Consider the following 17,738-nt stretch of genomic DNA (forward strand, 5'->3'; position numbering starts at 1 on the left):
CCTTATTTTTTTTAGAGCAACCAGCAAAATAGTTTTAAGGTTACACTAACAAAAAATTAAAACCTCAAGCTCTTAAGAAAAAAAATAGAGAGAGAGAATTTCCTATCCATTATAAATATAAAACAGTCTAGTGCATGAAATATCAACATGCTTATGCTATTATTTTGGATCTGATTTCTTTATAGCAAGATGTACAGAAAAAAGTGATATGTTTTTTGGTTAAAACTTTGATGCATTAAATTTGGGGTGGGGTGTTAAGAGTCATATAAACTGAAATCGTTACCATTAAAAGGTCCTTCAAAATATTTAATTAAAGTAAAATATAAATAATAGTAAGTACGTTAATCTGTTTTACAGGATCTCTTTTCAATCAATGCTTATGTTTATGCTCAGAAGCCACAGCTGGATATTCATAGTTTCGAGGGTACCTTTACACGGGTAAGTAATGTCAATAAATACATTTCTATTCCTCTCTTCTTAACGTTCTCTTAACATTATGAGAGTATATTTACATGTTCCTGTCATGGAAGTATTTACCAAAATAATTTGTAATTGAAATAGATATTGCAGAAAGCTAATACAAATAGAAGATCTGAAGAAATACAGAATCTAGAATGGTGTATTTGCTGACATCACTATAACATTCTTGTATGAAACTCTGTGTATAGAATTCTGTGCACCGTATTTTGTTCATCACATATGTCTAATATGTCATAGTGTCAAGTTTAATGTATTCAAGTAGCCTCACACCATGCAGCTGATGGTTTCTGTGCAATAAATGCATTCCTTGTTTAACAGTTGCTTTGGAAATATTAGCTTTTCCTTGAAAATTTCAGTTACATTGAAAAATAAAACTAAAAGGTACTTCTGTGGCGGCTTTATTAAATCTTTTTTAATTAGGTATATTTAAGACCAAATTGCAGACATTTTTAATGAGATTTTCTCTTTTCCACTGGGTGGCCTGCTAATGTCAATGCTTTAAAGAAAGTTGTCCAAACAGCTGGTAACAGTATAATAAATAGAAATATCACTTTACAGATTTGTGGTACTATCTATGCTATTAGCAGATAGGGTTTTTTTATTTTAATCATACTCAGTTGATTCGTTCCCCTTGGTAGTTCATTTTCGAAACATCTTGGTAGAATTAACTAATAGGGGAGGTAGAAAAAGTGTTTTTTCACCCAAGTGACTCAAACTGGTAATAGATTTTGTTCAGTAATCAGAATTCAAGTTCACCATCTATGTGAACTTATGAGATACTGCACCTGTTGAGTCTCAAAGTCAAATTTGTACCATTTACATAGTACACGCTGTCTACAAAGTAAATGTCCTTTGCCCCCAGCTTTCTGAATCTGTGACAGTTTTTTGCTTAAACATTGCATTGACCAATTGCCCAAATACAACTACTAACAGCTGTAATATTGTTACCCATCTGAACAGCTAAGCATTTACTTTTCTAAATATAATTTGAACTCTGTGGAGTCTATAACAGCTCTAGTACATGTGATCAAATCATTGGGAAATCATGAGTAAACAGTTACTCCTTGTCGTGGGTTCCATTTATACACACAATAAAAGTGATATGATTCGAGCAGCTATGATGTACCTTATGCTTTCACAGTTAGATTTGTATTGTTTTAACTGCTCAAGTACGCAGGGCAGTTCATTTTAAGTTATTGTATGTAGGCATCTGAGGGCAGTGTCCTTGTGTTTGGATTTATATTGGATCTTCCCGTTTTCCTAATTTACCTTTCCAATTTTTCAATGAGCCCTTCCTTGTTGCATTAAATCAGTTTTTGCATCTTATCCCAATTTTACATTACAGTAAAAAAAAAAAAAAAAAAAAAAAGAAAAAGTAATGTGCTTAGTGATGCTGATACATACATTTTTCCTACTTAGGCATTGGTGAGCAAAGAAATCTTGCAAAGGTAGGTTGACAGGGTGACAGCACACTGATTTTTCTTTTCTTTTTTCCTTATTACGAAGCCATAGTACTAACAGTATAGCAGACAGATGATTTGAAAAAGTGCATGACCATAAATCTAAACAAACTTAGGTGCGCAGCTGTAGTTTATGTGGGAACAACTTCTCTCCTGTGTGAGAAATATATTCACAACTAACCTAATAGCTGATTGAAGACGCGTTTTGGAGCACTCTTGCATGACTGCATCAAGAGAGATTAAAGCTCCACTGCATTCTGATGTCCACTTGAAGTAATTTTTTATTGACCTTCATGGATTTTGGTGAATCATGTGCATATAGTACATGAAAGTTGTGTGTGAGTGTCTTTGCATGGGCATGTGAGGAGGATTGTCTGACCCTTACACAATAAGTCAATTTTTTTCCTCCTCTCCCCTCTTCTAGGTTCCCTACCAAGAAACAATAGATTAACTATACTTGGATTCTGTGAAAATGCATGAGATTGTTTTAATTGTTCTCAGAACTTATTTTGAAATACAGATTGCAAAGAACAGGAATTTACAGATATAACTACCAGAGTTTATCACCTGTCTGATGTTCCTGTGATGGTATTAATAAGTGTTATGGTTTAACCCAGCAGGTGGCTCAGCACCACACAGTTATTGGCTCACTTCCCCGCATCTTACTGGGTTGGGGTATACAATCAAGAAAAAAAAAACACAAATTAGACCTTGCTGAGACAGAACTATTTAGTAAGATAGAGAAAAGGAAAATGATAATAACTGTATGTATATATGTGAATGTATACATCAAGTGATGCCCAAGTAATGATTTACGTCCAGAATTATGGAAGTTGTGTCTCTATGGCTTGTAACCTTCTATGATTTTCTTATGTTTTGGCCTCTCTTCCATCATTCCTTTAAGAATCTTTTACTTAAATTTCTCCTATGTTGCAGCTGTGTGTTGTCACTTCACTCTCTGTATTCACTTTGTGGCTCTTTCTAAAGCTTATTTTTTTAAAAGCCTGTAGAAATGCTAAAGTTTTGATTTCTTTGAATTCTAGTTTATCAACTGTAGTAAAATACCTATGGCAGAGAACTATTTGATTATTTGGCAGAATGATTTCTCCATACCACAGACACGATCATGTTCAGGAACCAGTCCTTATTCCTTCCTTTTTTTTTTCATTTGTCCCTGCAATCTCCCCACTTCCCATCCCTGCAAAGTAGAAATAAAAATAATATGAAATTGCTGAACTCACGACCCCTAAAAATACTTCTTATTTTTTATTTGAGCAAATGGATGACAGGGTTAAGGCATCATCCATTTGAGTGTGGAAGACATGAGATTTGGTAAATTGAATGAATAGTAGAAAGGTGGAGATGTTGGATGAGGGCATACTGATGTGAAACAACTGTAATGAAAGTTAATTTACATGCCAGACTATTTAACTATTCTGTTGATGAGCAAGATGTGTAAAAACAGATCTAGCTCTTTAAATCTTATCCTATTTTGAATTACCTAAAAGGAGGTGTTTCACAAATCTTGTCGCACATGGACATTGTGCAGGTGGCTTTTTCTTTTCTGTAATGTCAGCTGTTCGTTATCACTGAGGAGCCTCCAATTTCCTCTGAAAGTGTTGGAAGAACTTCATAATTCACTGACTCAAAATCTATTATCTGAAGAATATACTGAGGCAAAAAAGTAAAATTTTTTTGCATAGTATCCTATTCCTGACAGTAGCCAGAAGTAGACTGCTGGGAAAAGAATAAGAAATAGGATGAGGAGGTGATAATGCTTCTTCAGAAGGTTCCTCTGTCTTTTAACTCATGACATGAGAACTTCTTAAGTCAGTGCTGTTTTCTCAAAGTAACCTGCAATTAATTTCCCTTCTTTAAACTTAGTCAGCTGTGCCTTGAATCTGTGTAACCTTTTAGTGTTAAAACATCAAGATGCTACAGGTTAATCACATACTTTTATGAAGAGCAATTACCTGTTTTATTTCTGCTGACTTATTAATTACTTCTTTCTTACTTTGAAAGACACAGCAGTTATCTATTCTCAAAGGTGCATTTCATCTTTCTGATTAGAGAGTTCCAATTTATTTAGTTATACCTGGCATGGAAGGTAGTTTGACCATGCACTCTGACCTTCTGAAAATTTTCCAGTGTTATTTTCTCTTTAGAGCGAGGAATGGGGAAAGAAGGCTTTAGAAATACATACAAATGTCACTATATTTTGATGATTGTAAAAGATTAAACCATTAATTCTGGTGGAGTTGCAGAGTTTGACTGAGGCGTGAGTTCTTTGAGGTCAGCTCTAATAGACTGTATAATCCTGTATGTCTCCTGGCAGCTCCTCTGATGAATGCTAGCATGATTACTTCTTTGAGGCACAGCAGTGTGTACATAGTAAATAAAAGTTTTTTTTTTTTTTTTTTTTTCTAGCACAGTTATGCATTAGTTTTCTGTTGAACTAGGGATGCAGTGAGAAAACTCCACAAATTTCTGATTTAGAATACTTCAGGAGAATTTCTTTCTCACCTCCACTTTGTAAATGTTTATAGAACTGTAAAAATCAAGCATCCTTTCCTGGGACATAGGACAGGCTAAAAGAGCTGAAGCAGTTCAGCCTGGAGAAGGCTCTGAAATGACCTGATAGTGGTAAGTTTGCTGATGACACTAAATTGAGTGGTGCAGTTGACAAAATAGAAGGGAGCAACACTGTCTAGAGGGACCTGGACATACTCAAAAGTGGGCACATGAGAACCTAATGAGCTTCAACAAGGCAGTGTGTGAAGTGTTGCACTTCTGTTGAGGCATTATAAGTGCAGACTGGGAGAAGAAATTGAGCGCAGTCCTATGGATAAGGACTGGGGAATCCTGATGAACGAGAACCTGGATATGAGCCAGCACTATATACTTGAGGCCCAGAAGGCCAACTATGTCCTGGGCTGCATTAAAAGGGTAGCAAGTATGGGAGAGGGAGGTGATTGTCCCCCTCTACTCAGCTCTTGTGAGGCCCCATCTGAAGTACTGCATCCAGGCCACGGGCCCTCAGCACAAGAAAGATGCAGAGCTCTTGGAATGAGTCCAGGGGAAGGCTACTAAGATGATCAGAGGGCTGGAGCACCTCTCCTATGGTGAAAGATTAAGGGTGTTGGGCTTGTTCAGCCTGGGAAAGAGAAGGCTCTGAAGACAGCTGATAGCAGCCTTCTGATGTTTAAAGGGAACTTATAAGCAGGATGGAAATAACTTTTTACACACATAGGTAGTTGAAAGAGGACAAGTTGGTGTGGGTTTAAAGTAAAAGAGGAGAGATTTAGATTAGATGTTAGGGGAAAGTTTTCCATTGAGAAGGGTGATGAGGCACTGGAACAACTTTCCCAGAGAGATTGTGGATACCCCATCCCTGGAGGCATTCCAGGCCAGGCTGAATGGGGTCCTAAGCAGCCTCATCTAGTGTTGGCCACCCTGCCTGTCTCCGGAGGTTGGAATTGGGTGGGCCTTAAGGTCCCCTCCAACCTAAGGAATACAATGTTTTTACAAAACATAATGGAGGTTAGCATGTCTGTTGCTTGCCAAAAAGTCTGCACATGTCGAGGCCTGTTGCGTGAAATTAAAACTCTTGCTTGGTGTCAGCCAAAGTGGTAGCCTTTCACTTCACAAAAGACCAGTTGTTTTGTAGTGGCAATGCCTTCTGAATATATAAAAGGATTTCAAGAAAGTTATTCTGCTTCTTTCTGCAATTCCTGAAAAGCCCATGATAAGAATGAATTAAATATCTCCTTTTCATCTCTCATATGTTCAATCCATGCTTTACTGGAACTGTTGAAACAGATTCTGAAATCTTTAAATTTTCATATAGGAATTCAGCACTGAATACATTCCTGTTTCAACATTCCCACAAGCAAATGGCAATCTTTCCACCCATTGCTGTGTCTGAAACAGCCATATTTAGTATTTTGACTTGAAAATATTAGCATCTTCCTCTGAAAAACTAGAATCCTGTAAATAATTTGTAATTTGATTTCTAAGTCTATGCAGTGCTTAGCTAGGTTTTAAGAAGGTCAAAATAATCACAGAATCTTGATAATCCAAGTCAGACAGAAATCTGAGCATATCAAGATGGGAGAAATTATTAAAAATATAGTCTGTGGATGAGTCCTATACTGGCATTTCTCAAGATAAAAATTCTCAAGTATTACAGTGATGACTGAATACTACCAGTCATACTTACTAAAAATAATAGATAATAAAAGTATTAGATAATAATACTTCTGTAATATTTTATGCTTCAGTGATCAAGACTTTATATGCTACTGGCGCTACCAATAATTTTAAATATTGCTGTAGCTGCTGATCCTGTTTCTCCTTCAGAAGTAGTTCCAGTCAAGTGGTCATTTTGCTACTTCTAAGCATTGCTTGTTCAAGATGAAAGAGCATATAATATCTGTTACTTGAAATGCAGTGATTCATTGAAATTTAGAGGTATCCAGTGATAGGATTTGATTATAACCTTCAGATTAGGTTAATCCTTTCTGATTTCATATGCCTGATACTGGGATCAGAACTACAGTGATGTTGAAAGTCATTTTCATTTTAGTAAAAGATCATCAGATGTGTGCATCTTAGCCATCAGTCAAAGTTTGAAATTAAGAATCAATATAGAAGAAAAAAAATCAACCATTTTTTAACTATGTAAAAAAACCCTACATTTTAACTATCCTTAAACTTCGTAGAGATATCAGCGTGAAGCATTTTTACTGTTAGGTGGCAATATTTTGGAATTCACTTCAGTGTTTCTTTATGTAATGCTCTAATTGAAAATTCCTACATAGTGCATGTTATTCTTTAAGAGCATTTCCAGTTGCTGTTGTCTCTAACATATTTTAATTGTAAAGAGATGACTTGTGTAGTGTTAATTTCTAACATAAGAATTAAAATAAAAAAGCTTAATCTTTGTCAGAGACTATCTGACAATTTGCCACAGAATATGTACTACTTTTGTGATTCTTGAGCCAAAATATGTGGTTTGTTGTTCTTTTTAAATCTTTTAGTTAATTTTGTATCCTTCCTTTCTTTCCCTGTTTCTGACATAGTAGTTTTCTATGTGTCTTACACAAATCTTAATTAAGAGGAAAATTTTTGATAGGGCTCTTTGCAATTATCTATAAAAGTGTGTTTGAGATTTTTGTCTTTTTAGGAGCAGTAATTTGTAAGCAGTCCATACCATGCTTGTTTTTTTTTTTTTCAAAATGAAGGTGAAAAATGGAGATAAAGGTTTTGATAATCAATCTTATGTAAAATGTATTGTGTATTTGGGTAAACAGTAATCTCTCATTCCTTGCAAAATGATTAGTGCGATCTGTAATCTGATCAAATGCACTTGATTGCCCTACCTGCTAAAGATTCCTATAGCTGTAAACAACACATTTCACAGCTGCTAAATAACAAATATGTAGATACTCGTAATTTATTATGAAATTTGTTTGTTTACAGTTAGTGGACTGGGGCAAGGAGGGATGGAGGGGTGAAGAAAATTCATGAAGTCATAGAAACAATTTAGTATTGGAAGTGTTTTCCCATTGGATATGCATTTTGTGCATGTTCTAAGATAATGCAAGTGTGTTATCATTTAAAACTCAAATAGTCTTCCCTGAGGTTGCTGTCACTTGGATTGCAAAATGATAATGACCATGATTTACTGTATCATTTAGAAATGATTAAAATAGTCATAGAGAACAAACCACTAATTTTTAGTGCTTAGCGTTCTTAACTCACTTTTAGATACGGCAAATGGCTCCTCAGTTTCATAAAGCTGAGGAAAGAGCATGTTGCTTTTAAAAAACAATATTGAGTTGATTTTTTTTCTCTGAACATAAGTAGGTTTAAATAATACAACCTTGAATCACAAGTGAATTTTTTGTCAGAATCTTGATAATCTGTTTTCAGGGAATTCTCTTACACAGCAATTTGATGCAAGGATCATGTGCAAATTACCTTTTTTCAGTTGATTTTGTATTGTTCTCAGGTATGACAATGTGTAATGTTGATCTACTGGTTCTTCTTATTTTTCACAGGAAGACAGTGATCCAGCAGTTCATGAAAGCCTTAGTATAGAAAATACGTTATGGGCAAGCACTGTTGTTGCTTCAGGTAAGTAACATCAAATCTGAAAATACATCTAAAGCCTCCTCTGTGGAACTGTACTTTTATTTTACACAGTAAAATATTGATGACTTTTGGAAATCTTTGTGTCTTTCAGGCTACTAATTTGTTGCTCCCTTGTTTGCATTCCCATCAATGTCCTTACATTACTGACAACATTTCCATATCTTTTTAATTCTGCTTAGTAGGTTTTTATACTTAAATTTTGCTGTTTCAGTAGTGCTGTCTTTTTTATCCCATGAAAGCTACTGAGCTTTTTCTCTCTGATTAAAACTTGTATATTATAAAGTGTTATGTTCAATCCACTGTGGATAGCGTCTTGCTGAAAAACAAGCATGCTCTTATATGTGTTAAGAGATTTTCTTAATATACACACCATACTGAGGGTAAAACTTGCTTAAAATCTGTTATCAGGCAAATATTAATCAGAAATTATTTATCAGCTATATTGTTATGTAATTTTTGATCAATTTTAAAATAGTAGTGATGTTTTCCATGCCTTTCACGTATTACTAAGTAGGTACTGTATTCAGACTCTCTGCAATTATAAAATTTCATTTTAAACAGGAGAAAATTATTTTCTTTAGTTTTCACCCCAGGTAAGATGTTAAAATTATGGTTGGGAGAGAAGAAGGCTATGCACAAAGACTGAATGAGGAGAGTATGATTTCTAAAAAGGAGCTAGAATTTAAGATAAAAAACTAGAACATTTGGAAATGTTAATCAAGAGGAGGGGTACAAACAGGAAGGAAGTAAAAGTGGAGAAAGAGGGAGGACAAGGGGGGTGGAGCAAGTCTGCACTTACCTAGCAAGCAGCCACCTTCCTAGTAGGGTTCTACTTTACATTGTCGGGGAGAATATTAAAATGAATGTATTTGGAAAATTGGGGGGAGTAGATCAAGTTTAAGAAGTCAGCAAAGGACTCTATGACTGAGCACTCCTCTCTAGAGTCTGAGTTGATTGTCGTGTTCTTTGAGGCTTAGTGTTGGTTTTCACTGCAACACTAAACTGTTCTCTGCGAAACTGTTTTATCAAATAGATTTATGCCTGCAGTTGTCTTCACTTAGGTTATTAACTTAATTAGCCAAGATTTTAAGCTGTGCATAAAACAGTGCTGCTTGTGAATTACAAGTTTTAATTACAAATGTGGCTTTTTCCAGTTTGGTTTTCTCCAAATTTATACATGGAGAAAAACTACGTTGAAAGTATATGCATTTGCAAAAGTGGTAATTCTGAATCAGCAATTTTGAATTTTAATTGAAAACTACTTGTGTTTTTCATTTCCAGGATGGATTATTTGACTTTCTTTAGTAGTGCAGATAAAGTCTGAGGCCTCTTGGTCTGCCATCTGAACTTGGCAGCCAGATTAATGGAAACAGTGGATGCTCACTACCTGTGAGAGAAAATGTAGAATGGATATATTAATTCCTTTGTTTTCTTCTTAAGGATTTTGTTCATCAAGATCTTAGGTTTGTTATTAATATCAGTAGAAAAAACCACAAAGATAATTCTGAATGACCACAGCCCCTGATGGAAATAATAATGTGATGAAGTAATTAAAAATGTCGTCATATGTCCAGATCTTACAAGAATTACTCAGCAAATCCATGGCAGTAATCTTTCATATTCAACAGGATTAGGTCCATAATAAAAAGTAGGAAGTGATTGCCTCAAGTCTTTTGCTTGTTTATTAATAAAGAATTTATAATGTATTATAGGTGCACTTTGGGTGGATAGTCATAAATAAGACCATAATATGGAACAATTAAGAAACTGTTAAATAACAAAGAGACAAGAATGTCATCTGAAGAGCAATTAAATTAAAAAAGAGAAAGCAGGAGGAAATAATGTTTTCTCCTAATCCCACCGCATTCTCCCACATGTGAAGTGCTGGCTTGTTTCCATTGAGACTTCCTACATATATACTTTTTGAGTGCAATGTTTTTATCAGGCCTATTTTCTTCCCCTTGTTCTTAGTGCTTTTACTTTTCAAAACTTTATTGTGTATCCTAGGAAAGGTTTCCTAAGAGGGAGGCAGAAATAGGGAAGGACAGTGAAGTAGTGAGATATTTCCCCCATGAATCTGCTAGGAAATGAAATCAAGTTTAGCTCTTTTAGAAGCTTATGAACTTGAATTAATTGGAGTTTACACTTACAGAAAACAAACAAAATTTTATGTAGTGAATCAAGACGGCAGGATGGAGTTTTACTGGAGTGTTTCTTTCAAGCTTTGTCTTCCAGACTCTTAAGAACCCCTTTATTTGAAGTCACTGTTTGTTTATCTCAGCCTATTTTCCTCTTTCCATAAACTGAATTCCTGACATTCCCTAGTACACAATACGTAAAACACGTTGCTTCAGCTAGAATAGCCTACTGTCTCACTATCTCACTGTTAGTCAAAGTGAGATAGAGAGTCAAGGTCAGGCTAGGAAAAGTGTTTGGGGAATGGTGTGGGGAAACCTCAGAAAACTTGTGCTCTGTTAATGCCTTGACAGTTTTAGGGGAAAGACACAAATCAATCACCTTTCATCTCAGTAGCAGATGTAAGTGCATAAAGGTTTATCAGCTGCATGTTGAATTTGGAATGCTTTGTCACACGCAATGTATTCTATATGCCCAGATTTTCTAGACTTAGAATGAATAGTCAGATACAGAAATGTAAATCTGAAGAGCTTTCTGCTCCTTACTCTAAAGCACTGACAGACATCTGGATACTGTGTGTACAGGAAGTACAAAGACTAATTTGCCAGATTCACACAGGAGCTCTCAAGTCTAAACCACGCAGCCATCCCTTTGTTATTAGGTACATGTTTTTACAGAGAGAAAACATGGTGACTTTTTCCATTTACAGACAATATCCAAATGAATTTTAAAAAGATAACAGAAGGATACAGTATTTTTGTGCAGATCTTAAAATGTATATTACTGCAGTGAAATTTTTACTGCTGAAATATGGTTTGGATATTATGGCATGAATATGATATGATCATTTAAGTATCTGGGAAATTCTGTAAAGAATTTCTGATCTATTGTTCAATGCCTTGCCTTTATTTCATCTCCATATACCAGTGTGTTTCAAACTGCTAAGACAATTCTCTTTTCTGAGAGACCTGCTGAGATACATACTGAGCTTTATATTAATCGAAAAATGTGGTCATTTGGGCAGATATCATCAGTATTTAAAGTTGCTTTGGTTAGTGCCATGTTGCACAGGATTTTAATGCATTTCAATTGTCTCTTGTTTTCATACACTTTACATAATTTTTGTCTTACGAGTATATTATGATCTTGCAATGGATTCTGAGTGTGCCTAACAATGCTTGTTAATTCTATACAAGTCTTCTTTCATTAGTTTATCCAGGCATGTTGTCATAGAATCATAGATTCATAGAATGGCTTGGGTTGGATGGGACCTCAAGAATCATCAAGTTTCAACTGCCCTGCCACAGCCAGTGTTATCACCTTCTAGATCAAGTACTAGATCAGATTGCCCAGGGCCCCATCCAGCCTGGCCTTAAACACAACCTCTCTGGGCAGCCTGTTCCAGCACCTCACCACTCTCTCAGTAAAAAACTTCACCCTGACATCTAATCTAAATCGCCTCTCCTTTAGTTTATAACCACTCCCCCTTGTCCTATCCATATCTACCCATGCAAAAAGTTGATTTCTCTCATGTTTATAAACTCCCTTTAAATACTGGAAGGTCACACTGAGATCTCCCCACAGCCTTCTCTTTTCAAAGCTGAACAAGCCTAGTTCCTTCAGCAAGTTTATTCTGTTTGTGTCTCCCCTAACATCTCTCTTCTTCATTAACCACTTTACTCTTAACAACCACTGCTTGCCATTTCTCATAGAAGTCCATACATAAAAATAGCATGGTCATTGTTTTTACCCTAGTAGGACGGGTATCTTTCCAGAGACCCTGAATTGGATTCAGTTCAAGTCTGTTGGATTTAGCCAGAGTTATGAAGGAAATTCGGTATTTTTTATCTAACTTACATCGTTGAAAATAACTTTTCAAGAAGTAGAATGAAAAACAGGTAGGACAGTTTGTTTCCCTGAAACAGCACAGCCAAATGTAACTTACTGAGGAATTTACCATGAGAAATAGAACAGTCCTCAGCAGCTTTTCCTTAGCTGAACAGCTCAGAAGCCAGAATTCACTAGATGGTATGCAGTGATTCCGAAGATGTAATATATAATCACTGATGTGCTGTACAAGGATTCAAAGTTTGCAGTGGCATTCTCATTCTCAACTAAATAAAACTTCCTTTCTTTAACCTTCATGTAGTTTTCCTTTTATTTCTTCTTTTTTTTTCTTATGGCCTGTTATGTTGTAGCAACAACGATAACAGATCTTTTACGCTGTCTTGATTCAAAGGTAAATTAAGTTAATGTCAGCTAAAGGTGTACTTCTTGTAATACTTGTAATAGAGTTTTTAGAGCCAGCTGAGCTTGGTGTTTCCAACAAGTCATGTTAATTATTTGTTCATAACGTTAAGATGTCAAAAATAACCATATGATTTATAATAACCCTGAATTATATTTTATCACTTGAAAAAAATATTGTGTGAGATGCATAGTAGCAAAAATCTAAACAGTAGTAAAAATCTGAATTTTTGTTTAATAGAAAAATGTTTCTATTGATGCTGAAAACCAGTTTTCACAGAGCATCCAGTAAAATCGACAAGATAATTGGAACTCGAGAATAATCTTAGTATGTTAATAAAAATTAGAGTATTTATGTGTGGGCCTCTATAAACTAATGCATTGAGTGAACTGTGTGTTAGATCATGATAGATGACAGTGCTTGCTGGAAATTTGTGTATGGTCATAGAATCATTAAGATTGGAAAGGCCAGTAAGACAACTAAGGTCATCTAGTCCAGTTGTATCCAGCACTAATGTACTCTTTTTTTTTTTTTTTTTTTCCTTTTGAAGGGCAGTTATTTATGCTTTGTTTATTTCAAGAAAGAAGTTGAGAAAACTTTCAGTTCGAGTGCAAGTCTTTAACCAGCATTTTACATTTAGATTTTTGTATTTTCATTGAAAAGAATGAAAGAATATAGTAATTTTTATGGATGTTAATTAAGGAAGTTATTACAGTCCTTTATAATAAATTCTGCAAAAACAGCGTTCACAATATTATAAATACTGCATATATGTTTGTTTTGTTTGAAGGATTGTACATTACTGCTGCTTTTAATTCAGACCATTTTTTCTTAACTACTTGGCATCTCTGTTTTTCTTTGTTTTTCAGGAACTGTAATTGGTGTTGTCATCTACACAGGGAAGGAAACTCGAAGTGTAATGAACACATCTAATCCAAAAAATAAGGTCAGTTAGCCTTACCGTGTGATTCCCTTCTTTTATTTTCATAGAACATAAGTAGATGTACCTATAAGCAAAGACCTACATGCTCCAATGCATTTTGTGTGTGTTGGATTGAATGGAGTGTTGATGCAAGAAGTGAATTCTGCCTCAGTCGCATCCCATGATTAAAACTATTCTTCCTTTAGCTAGACCTATTACGGACACTAATGAAAATATATATTTTCACATATAAATATACATCCTTCCGTGTCAAAACAGATTATGGGCTCCCACTTCTCTCAGATTTTTTTTTACTGTGAAATATTTGGCCAAAACTGCACAGGAATTGTAGAGAATGTTTATAACAGGCTACTAAAATTCATGCTGGCTCCCAGAGAAAGTAGAATGAGATAACTGAGGTTTCCGTGAGTACATAGAATGTTTTTTGTGGAGGTTTTTATTAGTTTTGTGGTTCTTTCAATTCAAAACAAAATGGTTTCGTTTCATCAGCAGTATTTCTAATACAAGTCAGGTTGGGGAGAGGTTCTTTGTCATAATGTTACAAAATTTTAGTCTGTGTCTTTCAACCCAGACCTCTGTTTAGTAGAAAGATACTTAATTATTTTGAGAGGAAAAACATATTGCAAGAGATTTAAAAAAAATAATTGACAGCTTGCCTTTTTCACACCATTCCTAGTAGATTACTCTGAGTAGGAACGTCAAGAATGAAATGATAATACAAATTGCTTGAAGCAGTTATTATTCCCCTGAGAGTATTGATTTGTGTTTCTAATAGAGATGCTTATAAATGTCTCATTGACAGAGACAGGCGATATGTACCATTACATGGCATAAAACGTCCTTTTATTATTTTGATAAATGTAACATATGTTTTAAAATAATAGACTAAAATTGAAGTAGAATGATTATGGTTCATAATTACTTTCTTTTCTATCTGATTCAAAGAGGAGCCTTTTACTAACGAGAATTCTGAGAATTCCGAACAAATTTTGACTAATAAATAATATAGGGGTTTTAAATGAAATTATTTAATACAGTAAATTGATACATAGAGTAATATACATGAATATAACATGCTTTCTTGGAATTAAACGTATTCTGAAGATATGCTCCATGTAAATATTTGCTACAAATTTCACATGAGTATTCCACACAGAGAAGTACAGTAAAAGATAACAGGATCTGTTCCACATCTTTAATATTTTCAAAATTACTACTAGCATTGAAACTGTTGCTCTAAGTTTAACTTAATATTAAGTTGCAAATAAATCTACAATAAAGAAATCCAGTGGCATGTTGACAAGATGCAGCATGCTTTTTAACATTAGGACAGTACATGTATCACCATTATTTGCATAAGGACCTAAAATTACGAATGGAAACATCTAAAACTTGGTCTTTTATCTACAATGGCAATGTAAATAAACTTTGAATTTTCATGAAGCACTAAAGCAAAATATTTTGTTCAGACACAGTCACATTCCAGTAACATCTTTTGGCATGTACTGTAGTATCAGCTTGAGAACAATCAGGAGTCATGCTATCATACAGCATTTAATCTGTCACTGATGACAGGTACTGCTCGTGTAAATAAATGTTACTCTGTTATTTATTGTCCAATGGACTGTACTGTTAAAATATGCAGTATTCTAAATATATATTTATTTGTTTCTCAGAGACGGTATAACTAATAGCTGTCTACTAAATGTGAGGAGTTAATGCATATAGTGCACATACCTGGTTAAATGACTTTGTCTTGGTAGTGCTAAGAATTTGAAAATCTATAGTGAGTAGGAGTGTAGTGTAATTAGCAAGGATGGATTTGGGAACTGAAAACATCAAAACACTGCCATGACAAATGAATAAGTAATAAAAAGGTGTGTTGCTATAGAAAATAATAGTCAACATTTTGTAACATGCATTTTTAATTCTACCTTTCTGTGGGATTAACATTCTTCTGTGTTTGCATCTTATACCATCAGGTGAGATCAGTTTGCATGTTTCTGTAATATAAGACACTTATTGCTTATAAATAATCTGTCCTAGCTGGCACTACAAGGAGAACAGCAAAAAGCGGTTCATTGTTTCTCTGTGTGATTGGGAAAGGGACTTGTCCATTTTTAAGGCTGACAATAGTGTTTATATGTTTCATGGAACATGAAACAGTCTTCGAGATTAGGAAGAATATTACAGTTGATGGATTAAATGTGCAAATGTTTATTAAATAAATAAAAAATTGCACCTAATTGTTGCTGAAGCAGAATCAGAGTTACAGCTTACCTTATTATCACAAGATCCAGGGGAAATGTCTACCTTATCTTATTTGTTATCTAACACTTGCTCCAAATACTGTTTTGTAAACTGTTCTAACTGCAGTTGTCTCACTTCGATAAAAAGTGAAAATAATATTGTAGAGATTTTGTTGTAAAATGTGTTGATATGCTCGTGTTCAGAATATGTGTAGTTTTGGGAGGAAGCAAACATGGAGATCTAGGATTCTCCATTTACTGAAGTTTCCATACATGAAACTTCTATGGCAAGATATCTCCAGAAATGACTCTAATTATTCCTCTCTTCGTTGAAATAGTCATTATAAAATAAATGCTTCAGTTGCCTTTCTTACTGTAGCATAATTGCACTGCTGTACTTTGCACTAGCTATTCTAATGACATTTTTTTCATTTTCCTCCTTAAATATAGATGCTTTTTTACTTAGCCAATATTAAAATGTAGAGATGTGGGCCAGCTCTATAAAGAGTTTTTAGCAAAAGGGTAAAACTGACATGAGTTTAAGCAAAATTTGTATCAAAACTTACATAAGGTATGTACCTGTTCAAGTATGTGATTTCTGTGTGTTAGAAGGATTTACTGTGTTTATTGGAGTATTTAGTCTTTCAAGCAACAATTTTCTTAACGTAAAGCCAACACTTTGTGGGATTTTTTATTACAATTATAGAAATTGTTTCATTGCCTAAGGATGCAGACATGGTCTGAAAAAAAAAAACAAAAAACACAAAGATAGAAGAGAATTTTCCTAAGGGATCAGTTTAATATGCTTTTAATTCCAAACAACATAAAGAAAAATGATTTCTAGCAAGGTTTAATTTCAGTCTAAAATAATGAATGTATTCTGCTTCAGATAAATTTAGAAATGGTAGCATCATTATTATTATGGTGTAATGGTTTATGCTTCCTACCTCATTGACAGTCACAACAGCTTACTCAGGAACACAGTTCCATCCTCTTAAATTAATAAACAAATACAAACAGATTGAATTGTGTTCTTCACAATGCTGTAATCAGTAATCAATCCTATTTGGACAGATATTCTTAAACTTTGGCTTTCCGGATAAAGTTGGACTTGTCAGTGCTAAAGGTCATAGACAGGTGTTAATTAACCAAGAGGGAAATTAACAAACTAAGGTTATTTATTTATTTAGCAATATTTGCTCATTCTTACCTATTTAAAATGCACTATAGTTTTGTTTTTGGATTTTGGTTGTGGTTTTTTTTTTTTTTTGTTGTTGTTGTTGTTTTTGCTATCCAATTATAGAATTGCTTTTGCATTTGGTTTTCATTAAAAGCGACAATGTTCGTATAGTCATCTTGCAAATATGACCTGTCTCCATCAGTAGAAACAGATTTGGGGCCAAAGTCTTAAAAATAAATACACACGTGCACACTGATGCACATATATTTGGGTAGAAGAACCAAATTTGAAGAGAGATATTTTGTGTACTAAGATCAAAACAGTAAAATAACTTAGTGTAATGTGTGTAGACTAGAATGTATTAAAATGAATAGAAATAATCTTAAATAAAACTGCTTTGAAATAGGTAATGTCTGTAAAGGAGATATAGAACGTGATATATCTGCTGTGCTTCAGAATAATATGAGATTAGTTTTTATATTTATCTTTAGCAGCATTCAAACACTTTCTTTCTGCATTACTATGGAAGCCTACATCTGCTGCTCTGTTTTAACGCCAGTCACAAAACTTGGTAGTAAGCATTCAGCACTCATTAAAATAATAACACTTTATTTTTTTCCAGAATTTCTGTCTAGCCTGTAATCTAGAATCTACATATCTTATGTCCAGTGTTTTGCTGATTTTGCACATTTTTTTATTCTAATCAATAGATGTTCTTCTGATGTTTTTGTCCCTTTGTTGTTTGTTTGTTTGTTTGTTCCTTAAAAAGTCACCCATGAGACTGGAAGTAGTTAAAAATAATAGTTAAGTGCCCAAATGAAACACCATCAGATAATACAAACAAGTCTGCTGTTACCTAGAGATCTTAAGAAGAGCCTCAGAAACA

The 17,738-nt window shown here is 34.3% G+C and overlaps 1 protein-coding gene across 5 annotated transcripts in view; it reads left to right on the forward strand.

Annotated features, from left to right (window-relative positions):
• ATP9B (ATPase phospholipid transporting 9B (putative)) overlaps positions 1–17,738 on the forward strand; it is a 152,317-nt gene that overhangs the window by 67,947 nt on the left and 66,632 nt on the right. For all 5 annotated transcript variants that reach the window (XR_001553320.1, XM_015854785.2, XM_015854784.1 and 2 more), the window contains 3 exons: positions 358–438; positions 8,003–8,078; positions 13,350–13,426. Coding sequence is in view for 4 of the 5 variants with exons in the window: in XM_015854785.2 (XP_015710271.1) it covers positions 358–438; positions 8,003–8,078; positions 13,350–13,426 (234 nt within the window). In the remaining variant the exon portion in view is untranslated. The remainder of the gene's footprint in view (positions 1–357; positions 439–8,002; positions 8,079–13,349; positions 13,427–17,738) is intronic.

This window comes from Coturnix japonica, chromosome 2, assembly GCF_001577835.2.
Source record: "Coturnix japonica isolate 7356 chromosome 2, Coturnix japonica 2.1, whole genome shotgun sequence".
Taxonomy (NCBI): Eukaryota; Metazoa; Chordata; class Aves; order Galliformes; family Phasianidae; genus Coturnix; species Coturnix japonica.